The sequence below is a fragment of the Dunckerocampus dactyliophorus genome, chromosome 15 (genome assembly GCF_027744805.1).
Source record: "Dunckerocampus dactyliophorus isolate RoL2022-P2 chromosome 15, RoL_Ddac_1.1, whole genome shotgun sequence".
NCBI classification, from domain to species: Eukaryota; Metazoa; Chordata; class Actinopteri; order Syngnathiformes; family Syngnathidae; genus Dunckerocampus; species Dunckerocampus dactyliophorus.
The window spans coordinates 8,198,618-8,217,534 of NC_072833.1; the positions used below are offsets into that span (position 1 = coordinate 8,198,618).

The 18,917-nt window shown below is 40.3% G+C and overlaps 1 protein-coding gene across 2 annotated transcripts; it reads right to left on the bottom strand.

Moving 5' to 3' along the window:
* Positions 1-181: 181 nt before the first annotated feature.
* On the bottom strand, positions 182-17,172 carry mkln1 (muskelin 1, intracellular mediator containing kelch motifs). Of its 2 annotated transcripts, none has more exons than XM_054800958.1 (18): positions 17,080-17,172; positions 15,428-15,497; positions 15,158-15,300; positions 14,907-14,995; positions 14,730-14,839; positions 13,678-13,870; positions 13,510-13,587; positions 13,184-13,249; positions 11,749-11,861; positions 11,466-11,678; positions 10,741-10,962; positions 10,537-10,666; positions 8,507-8,654; positions 7,075-7,189; positions 5,464-5,603; positions 5,099-5,201; positions 4,951-5,005; positions 182-3,321 (listed from the first exon to the last, which is right to left on the bottom strand). In XM_054800958.1, exons 1-18 carry the CDS (start codon positions 17,157-17,159, stop codon positions 3,200-3,202), a joined length of 2,190 nt encoding a protein of 729 aa, XP_054656933.1. In that variant the 5' UTR covers positions 17,160-17,172; the 3' UTR covers positions 182-3,199. The 2 variants fall into 2 exon arrangements, with proteins under 2 accessions (XP_054656933.1, XP_054656932.1); XM_054800957.1 differs by having other exon boundaries at positions 184-3,321; positions 13,471-13,587.
* Positions 17,173-18,917: the final 1,745 nt, after the last annotated feature.

The following is an 18,917-nucleotide window of genomic DNA, read 5'->3' on the forward strand; positions in this document are numbered from 1 at the left end:
GAGCTGATCCCAGTTAACTTCCGGCGAGAGGCGGGGTACATCCTGGACTGGTTGCCAGCCAATCGCAGGGCACATATAGACAAACAACCATTCACACTCCCATTCATACCTACGGACCATTTAGAGTCTCCAATTAACCTAACATGCACGTTTTTGGAATGTGGGAGGAAACCGGAGCGCCTGGAGAAAACGCACGCACGGGGAGAACAACACGCTAAGCACTAAACACATCAAGTCAAGAATATAAGAAAAGTTGAACAAAATACAATCTTTATTCATTATTTACATTACATACAATGCAATACTACAAGGCTTTCTACACATTCCATAGAGAAGTGCTCGCAGATGTGAGAGTACCGGACTCGGCGCTACCGAGTTCCACCCAGGGCTCGAGATCAAAGAATGAGATGGGACATTAAGGACGAAATGAAACCCTAAAATAGCATTCCATCTGCAAAAACAGTAATATTTGGCTTTTTTTTTCCTTCAACAAAAGGTGCTTTGAATAAAATTTTTATTATTATTTCTGATAGCTTTTCCAGACACACCACCCACTCTGTTTCAACAACAAAAACGCAGAAAAATGACCAGTGTTAATGTAAGACGCACATCACCAGCTCCCATCACTTGCATCACTGCAGTAAACTGCTATTTTTACACCGAAGCCAGTTGTTCATACCAAGCAGCATTAGAGCCACGCTGAACAGAAACGAAAAATCTAATTATGAGGAAAAAGTTGTGTGTGTGTGTGTGTGTGTATACTGTAAGTATGTAGGTGTAATGTTATGAGGATAAGGTGACAATATGAGAATTGAGTTGTGAAAAAGTCATACATGTACAGGAATGTCATTTTTCAACAATGCCTTCATTTTATAAGACGAAAAAAGTCACAATTTTACGAGAACGTTAGTCATAGTTACGAAAAAAGGTCGCAATATTATGAGAGGTCTTTATGAAAAATCATTTTTGTGACACGAGGCTGAATTTTACCAGAATAAAGTGGTACCTGTCAGAATAGTTATGCCATTACATTATGTTAAGTTTAAACAATATGACTAAAGTCAAAATGCTGCAAGAAAAAAGGTGTTATTTGCAATTTAGCACAGGGAAGAAGGAAACTTTTTTTTGTGAGAATAAAATCAAGATAGTATGAGAACACTTGGCTTGAATTTCTGTTTTATTTTTTCAATGCCTTTATGAAAGTCTGAATTTTATGACAATAAAGTCATACTTACTCGTACTGACGAAAAAAGGCCGCACATTAAGAGAAGTCTAAAGCATTATGAGAAAGCCAGAATTTTACAGGAATGATGTGTTACTATTACAAAAAGTCGAAATATGACAAAATTCCACAGGAAAAAATCTCAGAGAACAAGGTCTAAATACTTTTGAGAATTGCGTTGCTGTCATAATGTCAGAAGAATACACTGGTGATTTTACAATACAGCCTAAAGTTCAGGGAGAACGTCATTTTATGAGAATAAAGTTGGGGGTGCCACGATACGCTCAGCTCAGGAGACGAGGCGATATTTTAACGTTACTTTTATGAAAACCACAGTGAGAAAATATAGAACTGCTCGTAATATCACGAGCAAAAGGGGTGCTCTTTATCAAGGAAAACGAGGGAACATTTTCTATGAGAATAAAATCAAGATCACAAGTGAAAAGTTGTCATTTTATGAGAATAAGTCTGAATATAATAATTCACTTATAACAATAAAACACATGTTAGAAGAATACATTAGTAATTTTACAATAAAGCCTAAAGTTGTCATTTTAACAAGACAGTCCTCTTTTTATGTGAATGAAGTCATAACATTATGAGAATAAACTTGTACAATTACAAAAAAACAGTTGTTAAGTGTAAACATTACAAGAAGTCATTTTGTGTGAAAAGTCAGTAATTTGCCGTTTCAGCGTGGCCCTGATAGTCCTTAGTATTTTAAAAGAATCACCTTTCATGTCGTCAATAGTAAAAGAAGGGCACGATCAATCCAAAACAGCTTCATCAAATGCAGACTTAACACCAAGTGCAATCAAAAAGCACCAAACAATTCTCTAAGTGTTTTTTGCTGGGTAACAAGATATTGTCTAAAATCTGCTTGCCTTTGTAATTCTTCCTCGCTTTTATTCACATTACACAATTCATCGAAGGGCAACACTCATGTAAGCTTTATTGTGACCAAATAAGTGCTCGAGTCTTAACTCTTTGCTTGTTCAATGCCAGTAAGTGGGCCCAAGGCATAGATTTGCTAATATTTGACACACATGGGTTACAAAATATGTAATAATGATGGCTACCATCTTAGATATCTGTTCTATCACGGAGGATTCCCTTTCATTTCCGACTGAATTCATGAATTGAAATGTTTGTATATGCAGGAGGTTGTTATCTATGATGGTATTTAATATGGGCTAAACTAAGGATTGTTTGGCCCTTAATAAGACAGACAGCCTAGTTCACCCATGAACTGGACTGTATGACAAATGGGTATTATTGTCATTACTGTATGTTTTTACTAGGATTATGCAAAAACCCCAAATTGTGATGTAAACACGGCTGGTTATTTGGTCTTGGGGTCCAATAGAAGCGTTCCCCCTGTCCAAGAAAGCAAATGGAAGAGTCCCATAAACCACAAAGTAGCCTGCTCACGAGCAGCAGGAGTTGATAAAAAGCCTACTGCCTCGTTATAGCCACAGTGAACACCGCTGACTGCAGAAACTCTGTGTGTGTGACCTCCTGTCAGAGGTCTTTGCTCTATTGAGTGCCGTTCTACTTAAATGTATTTTGCACAATCACAATCACTGCGTTACTTTAAAGCTTTTGCATCGACAGGATGTGGATGGGCACATGTGGTCAGCAAGTAGAGGGTGGGAGGATTGTGAGGATATAAACTGTAGGGCAGATACAAAAATAACAAACAAATGCAATGCTTGGCAGTTCGCAGTAGTGGTGTGTACTTGTGTGTTTTACAGGGAGAGAAGAAACAAAACAAAACAAAAAAAAACAGTTTCACGCTTGTGTCCAAATCACACAGTGTTGGCAGCAGCAGATCATAGTGATGGAAGATGGAAGAGATCAGAAACAGGAAATACCTGGCCTGCCTCGCTCTCATCCTTCCTGTGTATTTGTGTGCACGTGTGTTTACGTCAAGTCCAGTGGCCGAGGTGACGGCGGGAGGAAGAGTTCAGGGAGGGGCTAGAGGGTGATTAGGTCCACCAGGTTGCCCTTCGGTGGCGTCATGCTGTCGGGGAAGAAGTTGACGAGCGTGTCGAAGAGCTGCGTACGTTGGGCATATGTCTGGTCTATGTCGGAGAAACCTGAGAACGAGGAAGTGGAGGAGGAGGAGGAGCGGTAGGTGAGCAGCGACTTAAAACAAGCAACAAAATGGCCACCGGGCGAGCCTTTCTTTGCAAACATCGTCCCGTGTTTCAGGTGTCCTCAATGGGTGGCTTTTACACTAATTACACAGTACACAACTTTTTTTTATACATTTGTTGTCTTTTAAAGGATGTTCAGTAATCTGTGCCTTTTTAGGAGCGCTAAAAGTGAGAAAAACATATCATCCCCTTCAACACGCTTCGCCACACATCTTAAAGTAAAATAAAGCTTGGCGCTGTCAACTTTCTGTGAGTCAGCTACAGACATGGGAGCTGCAAGTTTTACCATTTTTTTTTTCTTCAGGGAAAAGGCCACTGTTGCTGTTTGCAAGTGAGTGTAATGTTAGCACTGTAGCTCACGTAGCTGTGCTAGTGTTGCTAACATTTGTGTCCTCCCCCGCTCTTTAATATCACGTTGCTGTATGTGAGATACGGCATTTGTTATGTTGACCAGGTAACAGAGTTACAGTGTATATGTAAAATGGGCTAACACGGCTCATTAGCATAACAGCTACAGACACGCAAAATGGCATGTTCCCACTAGCGTTTACTCAAGGCATGTTTAAATCTAAATTTTTGAGCAACGCACTTCCAATACACTATTGTGGCACCCCTGAGACATATTTAACAAATACAACAAAATTATTCATTAATATTTTATCGTTTCAGCCAAACACCGGCTTATCCTTTCTGTGTAGACAAGCAGCCCGCTTCTTTCTGAAACGATGATGTGATTGCCACGTCGCCGTCACGTGACCAGAAGTGAGCTTTGACGACAAGCCAACATAATATCTGAATATTTCGACTGGCATGACTCACCCCAGTCGACATTCTCCTGATACTTTGTTTAAAATTTTAAAATGACTCGCAGAAGTACAGTAATTCCACTTCGCCGTCAGTCAATGGACTTATGTGCATGCGTTCTTTCTTCTTAGTTTGGTGTGTCTCTCGGTTCCGTCTGTGTGTCCGTTCACAGAGCCCCACGTAGGTGTGCCTTGTGTATTACATCAACTACTGTATTTCCTAATCCGGCACAGTGTGGACTCACATTCTTTTCCAAATATGCTGACATACAACACCATTATGTCCTTTCATCCATCCATTTTCTACGCCGCTTATCCTTACAAGGGTCACGGGTATGCTGGAGCCTATCCCAGCCGACTTCGGGTGAGAGGCGGGGTCCACCCTGGATTGGTCGCCGGCCAATCGCAGGGCACATAGACAAACAACCATTCACACTCACATTCATACCTATGGACAATTTAGAGTCACCAATTAACCTAACATACATGTTTTTGGAATGTCGGAGGAAACCGGAGTACCGGGAGAAAACCCACGCATGCATGGGGAGAACATCCCGATCTCCTGACTGTGTGGCCGACATGCTAACCACTAGGCCACCGTGCGGCCCCACCATTATGTCCTATATACAGTATCTTAAATGATCTACTTTATACCTGTAATTATTCACACATTTTGCACTCTAAGTTTCAGGAAGACTAAGGGCAATATAAATATTAGTATTTACAGCATTAGTAATAGTGTGAGGAAAGAGTATTAGAGGCTCACCAAGAGGGATGAAATCATTGCTGGACTTGAACAGAGCTGAGGGCAGGAGCTGGAACTATATTGCAAATTCAATATTACCATCTCTCAGCAGAACAAACTGAGAACAGCACTAGAAGATTGTACAAAAGAAAAACTACAAGAAGCGAACCTCTTTGGTCTCCTCAGGGTCTGTGTGGTCCACGGTGAGCGACAGGTCATCCTGCAAGTATTTGAGCGCGCTTAGTGGCTCGGATTGGGCTTTCTCTTCAAACCTGGCCAAGCAAAACACACAGCGTCACTGTGCTGCACTCCTGAGAAATCATCACTAGGTGGCAACAGGAGCAAAGTGATCACACTGGGTTGCCGTTTCCGACATTTTGGAGCTGAGCGTGCACTCAGGCACCAAACCAACAGTGAGCCCTCATCTTTAATTACAGTTGCAGGCAAGAAAACAAACTGTTGCATGTGGATGGGGTAATAATTAAGAAGCATTTGTTACAGTGAGTGTCAAACCGCCAGCGTGCAGTCACAGACCTGTACTTCCTGATGAGATATCTGCAGTGGCGGAGGAGGTACTCCTTGGAGGGCCGACACAGTTTGAGTGACCAGAAGTCATCAAGGCGCATCTTCGGAGAGCAAGACTTCCCTGGGTTCCCGCCAAACAAGTAATGCACCTGGGAGTACGACCCAACACACACCCAAAATAACAAATCATTCTTATTATGAAGTGATACCTGTGGATGGGGTTCAGTTTCAAGCTTAACCAATGTTAGTTGTTACATGATGGTGTTTGTGCAAATACATTGTCTAGAACAGGGGCGGCCATTACGCCGATGGCGAATGTCGTGTGGGTCATAGGTGTCACTTTGTAGATGTCATATGACATCAGTCAGCTGACATTAAGCTGCCCTCCTGATTCGCTCATGTTTACTGGTTAGATTTTATATATATATATATATATGTTCATGTTTTATTTAATCTTGAATGTTTTATAGTAAGAGATCATGTCCACTGCTAACTTGCATGCTTAAAAAGTATGTGCATCCTGATATACATGTACAACGTACATAAATACGCATATTTAGAAATATACTAAATATATTACACATTTATATATTTATCAATATATTTTCTATGTTTATAGTAGAAGGTAGATCTATGGGACTTGGTCATTTTAGAAGGAGGTCACAGGCTGAAAAAGTGAGCCATATTTACCAGGTACAAAAAAAAATCATTAAATATTTGTTTTATTTTAGTCCTAAAGTCTGTGTTTGGACTTTTAGATGAGATATCATACCGTCATACCGTTCCTACAGTATGAGGAAAAAGTGGAGGTCCAGTGCGGTCACGCCGTGGAAATAAAAGTTACATCCTGTCTTAGTGCTTCGATGACCTGACCTGCTTCGATGAGTTGAAACCACAGGCTGTGCTGTGTTGCCAAAAGATAGCATAGATAACGCCGCCATTAGCTCCCTGTTTAGCATTGAGCAGCGCCTGTACAGCTGCGCTGTTGTGGGTCAACGTACAGTATTACTCACGTGGAGGGTCACCAAATGCGGAGATGCGATTCAGAACGGGCCAAGACTCGAGGATATGTGGTATAAACCGTTTACTCTCCACTGAACAACAAGCAAGAACCATTTAACGACATCACAGTTGCTAAGAACAATCACATGACCCGGAAACTTAATTTTGTGGAAAACTGTGATTTGCACATTCACCACTATGAAATAACCTAACATTACGAGTTGTTTTTTGTTTTTAAATGACTGTTTTGACTTGGCTTTTTTTTTTTCTTTTTTCAATCAAGGTATTTCAAAAACAACACATTATAGAACTGTAATTAGAATCCTGTGAAACCGTGATATTTTTGCCCAAGATTGTCATACTGTCAGAATCTCATACCAGCCCATGCATAACGGGGACAGATTTAGATGGGTTCCAATGTAGCAACAACAAAGTGGTGCCATCTTTAAATATATATGCCTTGGAACAGTAGCAGGTGCAGGCGTGAACATGCCAGACTGCAACTTTGTGCCTCATGTAAACAAAAGCAATTAAAAACAAAACAAAAAAAAAAAGAATGTCAGTGTGTGGCACGTTTGTGTTGTGGTGCAAGAAATGCATGCTGTCTGCGTGCATTACCTTGTGCATCTCATCGTAGACCAGCTGGTGTGCAAAGCGCGGACACGGCTCCTCCTCCTGCAAGACCTTGCTGGGGTTTTCTTTCACCGCTTGGTCGTTCTTGTACACACAAGACCTTGGATATATAAAACATGCCGGGACAAAAACAGAAGAGGAAACGCATTTACATTTGTCAACTGTTTGTTTTTCTCCTAAAGCAGTCAAGGAAAACCTGCTACAGTGAAACCCACTTATGTCGACGTCCAGGTCAGAGACAAAGAGAGAATGGGTTTTAATTCAGGGTTTTTCTCCATTTGTGTATATTTTTATTTTGATTCTTCTGTTTTAATGTTTTCATATTTTCTTATCTATCATTGCTGCTGTGATAATTTTATTGTACGTCTTGACTACATTGACAAAGCTTTCATATGTTTCGTACATCAAAAGAGAAAAAGTTTATACTAATAAAGGGCTTTTTCACCTATACCACAAAGCTGAGACGCAGGCTGTTTTTCCATGAACTATACTGTATATATCACTTCTTAGCATATCTACATCAGTTGAGTAAAAACTGAGTAAAAAGAAATTCTATATAGAAAAAAATTATGCATGAAAAAACTGGAAAAAAAAAAAATCACAAAAAAGGATGCATCAATAATCGTTTTATCATCACATCGCAGGCCTCCGAATCGTAGTCGCATCAAATCATGAGGTGGCCACAGATTCCCACCCCTAACAGGTTGGTGTACAAAATGTCAAATATCAACCTGGCCCATCCACCCTTTTATGATTTTTCAGTATGCAGCCCTCGATAAAAAAAAGTTTGGACACCCCTGATGTAACTGGTCGAAATAATGGACCCATTTTTTAAAGAAAGCTGGGACTTTTTAGTAAGAAGAACAGAGTGGATTAGGACCTAATGAGTTGGTCAACATAGATGAGGTGTTAACAAAAGCAGGGTCAACCTGTTGTCGACATACGAGGGGGGGCGACTTACGTGGGTTCCACTGTATAACCAGGATGACACACAATCCAAATTGAAATCACCATCAGCCTGAATTTCGTCCTTATGGCCTAATTCTAGTAGGTATGAAAGGATGACAACCTAAATTGGTGGAGTTAACAAATGACAACACACACCCCAAACAAAGTAATGACCACGTAAATGTCTCACTGCCCAGTTTGAATGTGCCCACAGAGAACAACAAGAGCAGCTAAAATCAATGTGCTGGAACACCGAGGACGGCCTGTTCTTTCCCGACCACTGATTCAAACATGATGAGCGCAGACACAGTACATGTGCACACACGCACGTATAAGCACACACACAGCAGCTCCCCAGTGGAGAGTTAAGGAAGTGCTGTCAGGAGGACTGTTTTTAACGCTTTCGGGTAGGGCAAAGAGATCTTAACTTTGAGAGCCAGCGTGTTTTGGACTGCATTGATTGTCCTACCAGTTGTTACGGGCGATGTCGTAAATCCAGAAGGAGTTACGAACGTTCTCCTCACGTTTATCTTTGTCTTTACTGAGGCCCGACAGGACATGGATCTCGTTGAGCTCGGGGTCGATGGTGGCTCTCTGGGTAAAGCCTGTCATTGGCACTGTGGGGCAACAAGGTGACAATCATTATTCAAAAGTACGGTACACATAGACGGGATAAAGCAGAGACAAAAAAAAAAAAAAAAAAAAAAAACGAAAAATGAGCTGCATTAATTGTACAACTTTCACAGTAAGCGAAAACATAAAAGCAGCACACCATTCAGCAGGACGTAGGCGCTCTACGAAAAGAAAATAACAGCATGTCACCACGGCAACAAGGGCAGACAGACTGAGTGTTCAGCATGCAAATTCATCCTGACTTTAACGTCCCCCCCCCACCCCCCACCCCCCATTTGTGATAAATCCCTATGGTCAGCTCCTTAGATGCAGGTCAATAAATATTTTCAAAATTAGCAAGACATAAAAATAAATCCAGCTACTTCCATTTATTCATAATCAGCTTTTTCCAGCCCCACTCCCGACCCGATTAATGTGCGTGCTGGCTAAAACTGCTACAGGGACACAGACAGAGAGCTCCATTGATTTGGCTTTAGCTAACAAGCTCATATTCTAGTCACACTGTGAGGGGAAAAAAACGCAACAAAACCAGGAAGTATCTTCACCTTCAGTGTGTAAGTCATTTTACTTTGTGACAGAGGAGGTCTTATTGTGTTTCTTAATGCTCGGATAAGAAAAGACAGTCATGGTTGGACACAAATTTGCGAAAATCTCATAACCAGGACTATTTATAACTTTTTATTTTGACCCTTGACACTAATACGGATACCATTCAATTCCATTGTTTATGCAATGACAATAAAGACTACAGTATTCAATTCTATTATGATACAGTGATGGATTGAATAGAACAGCGTGTCCAAGCCTTTGACCCAGGCACATACATGTGTTAAACATACAGAAAGACTAAGTACAGGAAGGAAGACTGGCACTGACAGTGTTCGATTAATTTATAGGGTAATTCGGCAAGCATCCATTAGCTGCATTGTGGCAGACATCAGCCAAGATGCTGGTGCTGCCTCACATTCACATGCGAGAGCCATTTATAAGCTACAAAGAAAGAACTGTTTGTGCTTGTTGCTTCCTTTTTGTTCCCTTGCCGTTTTTTTGTTGTTGTTTTTTTCCTTCATTTGCACACACTGACATTAGCAATCCATCATTTTTAAAGTGTCCAGATTGCGGTCGTCATTTTCGTTGTAAGTCTTTTACCTCGCGGACGTGGAAAATGCAGCCGCAGCTTAATAAGTGGCGTGGCATGTTGACGCAGACGCTCCCCTTCAACCTGGATCGAAAGCGCAGATTTCAAACTGCCTACAAGTCCTTAAATGGTGACAATCGGTAAGTAAAAGTAAAACTGGATTTATGATCAATAATGTTCACCGCGATTTTGTCATTGTGTCATCACGATTATTCATTTGTAAGGCAAATAGGGGTGTCCCGATACAACTTTCTCATTAACAATATTGTTCTTATTCATTTTCTTGTGTTTTCTTTCTTTTTTGGGAGAATGAACAGAATAAGAATTTCATTGCATAGTATAACTACCTGTTTTACTGTGCATATGACAATAAAACTCTTGAATCTTGAATTGCAGCGTTGACCATCACCCGATACTGATCCAATATCAGTGCAGAGCATACATACTTTTATTACTTGTTTAGTAGTGTGGAATGTCAAAAAAAAGCTTGATCAAGTGGTATTACTCAAACAGAAAACAACAGTGAGCAACAGCAGGTATGAGAAAAATTCACCCATTTACTTCTTGATGCATCTGGGGTATAGTTTTATCAACAACAGGCATAGTGTAGCGAGGCTCAACGTGCTCAATTAAGTGTTTAAACGCGACGCGACTCGACGACCATTAAAGTCCATAAAATTGCCAAAAGAAACTACCCCGGACTCCAGAGGAGCTCGGAGGTATCTTACCCATGCCCGAGTCCTTCTTTGTGCCATCAGATATGATCTCCACATGGTCTCCATCGACATCATAGCTGAAGAAATCATTGAGATAGGTCTTTGATCTCTGACCGCCAAACACATAAAGGCAGCGGTTTCTCTGTGAGAGGAGGGGGGAAAATGTGATTAATATACAGGACTGCTTTTACAGAACAATGTGTAATCCAGATTTACAGTGTGGAAGAGCATGCAGTGTCCAATACGGGACTGGATGTCCTCTGGGCCGGCGTTGCATGAGTCTTCCCGCAGGAGGCTCCATGTGCCGGCTTGGCAGTGGTAGGCATAGAGGCCGCTGAATTGGGGCTCAGATGTGCGGCTGTCCTCCACGCTGCCGTTACATGTCAGTATCCGCCCGCCAAACGTGTAGATCATGTGCTTTTCTGAGTCCATGCACATCTTATCGTATGACAAAATAAAGGGTAAAATGATCAATTTCACTCATTTGTAACGGAAGACACACGTTAACTATACCTGTGTCATTCTAGTCATACAACTAAAAACAAAAAGTATGTTTTGTTCAGAATTGTGCAATTGTATAGAAGAATGATATTGTATAGAAGAATGAAAATATCAATAGCAGCTGCAGACCACAGTCCATAAAGGTTGAAACTGTCATCACATGTAGGAGTATTTGTATTTCTTATATTTGAATCACCACATATGCAGAATAGCGCTGGTCCCAAGCCAAGTCCTTATGTAATGAAACACCCCCCAGGGGATGCTGAACTTTACAAAATCATCTCCAGTTGTTTATTGAAAGTGCCGTTTTGTCAATTTTATGGTCATAGCTGGTGTTATCAAACAGGACTTAATCATTTTTTTGTTATTTTAGTGTCAGTGCACTAGTATATTTCAAAAGCAAAACAAGAGTTGCACAACAGTGCTGTCCATCAAGCTACCTGGTGGTCGAACACCAGTTTTGGCCCTCCGTCCGCTGACGTGTCCTCGCTGAGGAGCGTCCAGGTGTTGACGTCGATGTCGTAGCGGTAGAAGTCGCTTTTCAGTGATTTGCTGTTCCTGACGCTGGAGTCGAGGTAGCGGCCTAAAGTGTAGATCTGACGCCGCTGGGAGTCAATGCACATCTTATGGCAGGAGCGAGCGCTCGGACCGCTCTGGACAACACACAGACGTGGCTTGCTAAGGATTTAAGGTTATGGTATATGCTGTGTTTGACCTTTTTACCTCTTTCTCGGTGTCCCTGGAGATGCAGACCCACTGATTTTCCTGAACACTGTAAGCCCAGAAGTCAGCAAGGTCCTGTGTGCCATCCCAGCCCCCGAAGAGGTATACAGTCTCTGCAGGACACAATTTGACAAATGCTTGGTAAACGGCAAATGTGACAGCTGAACTTGCTTGCGGGTATGACTCAATCACCCCCCGTTTCTTCCCAGCAGACTGGAACAATAACATAAGATAATACGATGACTTGGAGAAACACTGTTACAGGATGACCTAACTACATGACAGATTGTGTAAATTCAGTTCATTCTAAAGATCTCTAAGTTCATTCTTCATTCGAAAAATGCCTTTCAATGTGAATCACAAAAGCCGATCACCTGTGGCTCGTACTATTGCAGCCTGTAACGATTACCGCATGCAGTGTAGTGTCTTGGGTAGCTTCCTCCTCCCACTGCATGCCAAAACAAAAACAATCACGTCTGTCGTCAGGAACTAACCTGCCAACACGTGCCACCAAACCTATCTAACACTCAAAAAGCTTTAATACGGCATTTGAGAAACAAACACGTAATGGAGTATGGTGACTTTTCGAGGCTCACGGTGTGATCATCAGTCAAACGGCAGCTAACGCAGCCAAAACGCTGGCCGACACTCGCCCGTATGTGCGGGACAGTCAGAATGCTTAGCAAATAAAATAAAAATAATATAAAAATTAAACACCTGAATTCAGCGGCTTCGTCAGCAGTTGAAGGCATGAAAAAATATGATAATATATTGCAATCATATATTGCAATCTACTAATTTAATTTGTACTACACTAATAATTAATTCATTTATTATTTAGCTTTACAGGTGCCATGTCTGCTTTCTTCAACGTGTTTTGCAATGTTCCTAAATATTTGGTTGACACAAACCCAAGGTGTCTATCAGAGTGGAGGTTACGACTGTACTTGCAAACAGTAGTTTGCTGAGAAGGAATGCACGCTGATTTGACCTTTGACTTTGCTGTTTTAGCCACTTTGATGGAAAAAAAAAATGAGGAGTCCCACAATGGTGTATTGCCCAATATTTTGCCTTGATGCTGCGAAAACATTGTTTCGGGTGTCTGTAGCTTACTGTTAAAAAGTCAATTTTACAGAATAGCTGGATCTTTAAAATCAACCACTGAGGTCAGTGTGTGCTTTCTGAGATAAAGCACCGCCTCCTCTTGGCTCAACAGACAATAATGTGTCACAAACTCTCTCTCACATCAAACACAGACACACACACACACTTCCTTTCTGATTACGAGCAGGAAGTACACATCACCTCTCACTCAATACAGAACCGTCTGATTAAACACAAGTGAAGCTTCACAAGAGCCAACGGAGGGGGAAATAGTCCGAGAGCTTTGCTGGTTTGAAGTGCCATGTCATAACACTTTGTGTGCAGCTCTCACCAGTCTGAACGTCAATAACCATTTGATGTCCTCCCCTCATCCCTGGCCTGTTGTCGTCACCGTCACCTGCAGAGAGCAGAGGAAGGCGGGTACAAAGACAGCGTGTGAGCGTGGGATGTGAGGGGAAAATCGGGAGCGGGAGGATCGTGTGGGATGGGCGGAGGGTGGTGGGGAAGCGACACACAAAAAAGGAAGGCAGCATTGTTTGAGCTACAAAGCTTTGACAATATACTGAAATGTTTGGACTGATGGGCGGGGTAAATCCCGCTTTCAATAGATGGTCTCACTGTTTATGTCGTCCCTCGTGATTTCTTGAGCGCTTGTACCTTTGTTGCATTTGGGAATGATCTGACTCCACCTGGGCTTGTACTCCTGCTGGCTGATATACTGGTTAAACAAACCGTCTAAAATGAAGAGAAAAGGATTAAATAATCCAACATTAGAATCCCATATTAGTGACAATAGCGCTCCTAAAACCCACCACAGTACTCTACCTCTTACGGCTTTGTCGATAAGGTCCTCACAGGCGTCGAAGTCTCCTTGCAGAACTAGTCGGTCGTGTAGGTGGGTAAGCATAGGGTGTTCAAGTGCTATCCGAGTCTTCTTCTGCAGCGACTCGAAGGCCTCTGTGTAGTTATGTTGACGGAAGTGTTTGAGGCAAAGGCGGATGGCTTCCTGTTCCCTGTACTGCAAGGGCACAAAAATAGTTGAGCAGCTGTACATTAATTTGGTCAGTCAGCTAACTACAACGGGATGGCTAGCCGGGAGGGCCCAGCCGCATACCAGCACTCGAAGGGTTACACTAAAGGTGGTCCCAAAACAGACGAAAGCACGGTTGGAGCACTAGCCTGATTCAAGATTCAAGATTCAAGAGTTTTATTGTCATATGCACGCTGATGACAAGGCGAAAGGCTAGACTGTGACACCAGTTCCATCAGTTCTATTGATCATCTTTCATTATCATCCATTAGGAGGTGAGTACCTACAGTATACATTTTACAATTGAAAATGTGTTAAAATGTGAGTCATATTATTGAGTCAATGTATTTTGCTTGGGCGGTTCCTTCGTCACAAGTAAACAATGGCGATAAAAAAAAAAGAGAGAGAAGAGGGCTGGAGGGTTATTGGACCTGAAACTAATCTAATAATTACAACATCAAGCTACGCAGGAGGGTTTGGAGGGGGAGGAACAAACCGGCATAGCATACAGAGTGGCGCCTTGACGCAAACGTATAATCCAGGCCTTTTTAGACTGTCAAAAATAGGCTTTTTATGGCTGTCTCACATTTTTCACTATTTGCTGGTTGGTTTCGGAACATAACCATATATAGCAAGGACCTGCCGTTCACCCACACTTTTAAACAGATATTTGAATACAAAGCTTAATTCATAGTTGCATAATTACGTGCCCATCCCTAGTCTGGATTGTTGCACAATATACTGGAGGTTTTTATTAAAAAACAGTTGTTGCTTTTAATGCACCAAACGTGACATGTTTCAAATTGTTCACACAAACTGCAAGCCCATGCCTCAAGCGTGTGTTTACCTTGCTGTACCAGTTAAGGCAAGGCTGCACTACATCTGGATCTTCGATGCCATGCAGCTCAATATACCAGATGCTGAAGTTGAAACTCGGACCCCATGACATCAGAGGCACTGGGAGACATAAATGTATATAGAAGACAATGTTGCAAAAAACAACTGCACAAACAACACTTCTTACCTATTTTGACAAATCTGCAGGGAAACATCTGCTCATCAATCTTGTGCTTTAAGGTGAACGTTTCCTTGTTGTAGTCATTCTTAAGGCCACTGGCAGAGGGGAAGAAAAAAAGAGGCCACTTTTTCACTATTGTCGGCTGTGTCGAGTTCACCCACTTGCTAATAAAATTGCTTAATAGTCAAACAAAAGCATATTGTTCTTATTATTCTCTAGGTATTATTCTTTTTCGATTTGAAGTAGCTCGATCTCACCTGGACAAAAGCTCTGTCATGTTTTCTTCACTCATCCCGCCAAACACTTTGAATTTCTTCAGGTTGCAGACGTGTGTCTTCTCATATTTCCCAAAGGTGATGCTTTGAACAATTGCCGGCCTTTCCAGTTTCAAGACTAAAAACTGTGCAACAAGACAGATCATCCTGACATTTAAATCAGTTCAAACTAATGGCAGTTTTGTTTAATCCAAATAAACACTACCAACATTCTTTGCAAACACGTGGACGATTTTGCAGCATCCAGTTTACCTGTGGAGGGTAGTTGCTCTCCGAAGACCACCGGGAGGACTGATCATTCGGTTTGTCCACCAAAATATTCCTAAAAGAAATGAGACGAGGATAAAGTCAAGTAAAAGTCTCCCCTCTTCAGACATTACAGAAGCATTCATTTTAAGCACACAGCATCTAGATTGAGAAAAGTTACAATCAGTATAGTTAAGAGGGTCAAATGATCACACTTAAGTGGCCAGCTACAAAATCTATTTTACAATGAAAGCATTTAGCACACAATTGAGACAATAAGAATTGTTTAACTTATCAAATAAACTTTTTTTTACAGAATAGATGCTGTTTTCTTAATAGGAATAGTTATAATAGCAAAATGACAGGAAATGGAGCGAACAAAAGTCGCAAATTCCAGCACAAAAGGTAAGAAACACAACTACTGAAATTAAGATATAACTCGTAGCCAAGTATGAAGGTGTCATCCGTGTGGCTCTCTCTTCTCCTCCTCCCTTGCTGCTCATCATCGCCGTCTTTGTCAACAGTCTCCAATCAAGTTAAAAGTAATGTTAAATGTTAATTTATCTCTTTCATTCCTCATTATTATGTATTTACATGTATTTCAATTAGTTTTTCCATGTTAAATTATAATTACTACATTATAATTACTAGATTACAATATCATTTTATATTATAATAAGTATATTTAAAAAGCATTTTATGTTCATATTTTTGAGTGCCTGAAACAGACTCCTATGGGAGGTACATTTTGGTTTGAGTCGGATGACCCTAACCGAGGTTGCACTGTGTTATAACAAGGGGACAATTCAGCCAGTTATAATGATTGTATAATCAGAATTACACAATCATTGTGTTGGATTGTAAAATAAATATAATTTAAATAAATATGCACAATTTGCCAGTAATTACTGTTTAAATTATTTTCCAAAGATGTAGTTTCCAGATTGTTTACACACAAGGGGCGGCCATCTTGCTTCCGTGCAATGCATTATGGGTAGTTGATATAGCTAGCGAAGCTTTGCTGCTATTTGTGTAATTTTACCACAATTCTTCAACAAAAAAAATATACGCCTCCATCCAATTTAACTTCACTTTCTCCGATTTATAAGTTTGATTGATTAAATAAGCTAATTTACAACATTTGCTTGCTATTTACAGGTTTCATGGCAAAAATATGATAAATTACAACTGGAAGTGGTATGATCTTCCAGCGATGCCCGCTATTGCTTGTCTCTCAACATAGGTTAAATGTGGTGGGGAAAACCCAATATTTGGATGTTTGGACGGAGAAAGGTAAGAATTCAATTAATTGGTTACCCAGTAAATGACAAACATCGACACTACTCCGCGCTGTCAGATCGTCAGTAAGGCAATAATGAGGAAAAAAACATGCATATTTAACACAGTAGCAGTAACAGTATTTTTTTATTTCTCCTGGCATTCACACAATGAACCGACAAATCCCCTTCGACAAAGTGTCGGTTTAAAATAAATAAGGTGCCCCTTATGGTTAGCTAATGCTAACTGGCCCTTTTGCACGGCAAGCTAGGCCAGTTAGCGAGTGGAAAGAAGCTAAGGCGCACAATGGCGATAACAAGCCGCACGATACGACAAAACTGCATGCATATACCGGGCTCACGAATGTGAAAATTACTCACTCGGGTAAATACGTAGAGGAGTAAGAGCTCCATTTAAAAACGCTGAAAGTAAGAACCCTGCTCTCTGGAACGACAGCCATCTTGTTGCAGGAAAAAAAACAAGCAGGGAGGGGTATAAGGAAGGGAAGCGTTAGCCCTTAAAGACACAGTGGCCATGTTTAGAGTTGAATATTATGCAATATCACGCCACATTTCTTACCATGTTTTAATGTTTTAATATGATTCCTTTAAACTATAACAAACAAGTCAAGTACAAACATAATAAAGCTATTTTCTACGGTATTGTCCCCAATTAAATTACCTTATTACACATACATTAAGAATTCCCTTTATATAGACAGCAAATATATATAAATATACATATTTATCAACATATATATTGTTTAACTGAAGATAATGATACATTCAAATTAGTCTGAAATTGCTGCGACGTGGTAGGGCTTTGATACAAAACCGAATGCCCTACATTCACGGACAGAACAGCCTTGCCCTGACCAATATGGCGGCGACAAGTGCGCGTCATCAACGTCAACATCTCCACCTCCATTCCTGGCTAAAAACAATGGTATTTCTTATTTCTTAAAACTGAAAATGTATTTATTGTATTTACAAAACATTATTATCACTGAATATATAAAAATGTGGCTTGTTGAGATAATGGGCAGTATTAGATAAACATCAACATACATTCCATAAAAAATACTAATCGCAGATTTGAAAATTACTTAAATCTGTTTATCTATGTCTCAATGTAAACAGTCGGGAACCTTTTGTTGGTTAAAGTCTGCAATGTATAAATGATATATCTTTCTTGTATGAGATCATACAGTATATTAACATCCTGACAGTAAATTGCTTCTGTATGCTTTCCGATCACTAGTAGTTTATACTTTATAAAAGCAACTTTCAGGGTGACCTCAGTCTTTCACGAAACGTTGAGTCGGTGGACATTTACAATGATGATGATGCATCTGGTGAGTAATACCTTTATTCCGGGTAAATCCGGCTACCTCATCATAAGGTACTCCAAGGCACGACTCATCTCCCTTGTCTCCAAAGTCACACCACTTCTAAGAAGGACACATACATTGACAATATTGTAATACATACACATTGTGTTAATATATTATCTTTGTTGTTAACATTGTTAGTGGTATAGTAGTCATACAATTATTATCACGGGTGGTCATCACAAGCTTCATTACAATAGCTATTTTTTAATTCATATTCTTCATCATTTCAACAGTATAGCCACCAAAAGTGACAAAAATGTCAGCTTCCCAAAAACTGGGATCATATTAATAAATAATACCATAATAATGCCATATATAATAATACCATAAAATACATTTCAAGGAGTATTTGCTTATTATTACTATTATTATATATTATATATATATTATACATTATTATTATTATTATTATATAAAACTCACACTCACAAGATCCTCAGGACAAAAACGTCAGCTTTCCAAAAACTACTGTAAATAGGTTTTCAATTTACATCTTTTAAAACTACTTCTGTCTGAAGTATACAGATCATGTTATTAATTTTAAACCTTTAAGACGTGTCTATGTTTGCATAACTGCTGTTTTTTTAAATGAATTCAAAATTGTAATGAAACCAAAGCTAAAGTGAAAGTGAAAACACACAACAATATTAGTAATATATATATTTTTTTATACATGTACACCATTCCAAACATCAGTAGAGACACAAGCCTGTCATTTAATATTAGCAAAGCACTCGTGCAGAAAGGTAGAAAGTTAAGAAACGTTGCAGCATGCTTGGAAATGGAAAAAGTAGCACCATCTGGTGGGCATATGTGATGTCAGAA

What these genes read in the sequence shown, in the direction of transcription:
- mkln1 (XM_054800957.1), bottom strand. Translation starts at nt 17,159, where the DNA reads ATGGCTGTCGTTCCAGAGAGCAGGGTTCTTACTTTCAGCGTTTTTAAA. An exon ending in AGAGCAACTACCCTCCACAG is followed by an intron (nt 15,301 to 15,427) that starts GTAAACTGGATG and finishes CTTGTTGCACAG; the next exon opens with TTTTTAGTCTTGAAACTGGA. An exon ending in GCCTTAACTGGTACAGCAAG is followed by an intron (nt 13,871 to 14,729) that starts GTAAACACACGC and finishes GTGCCCTTGCAG; the next exon opens with TACAGGGAACAGGAAGCCAT.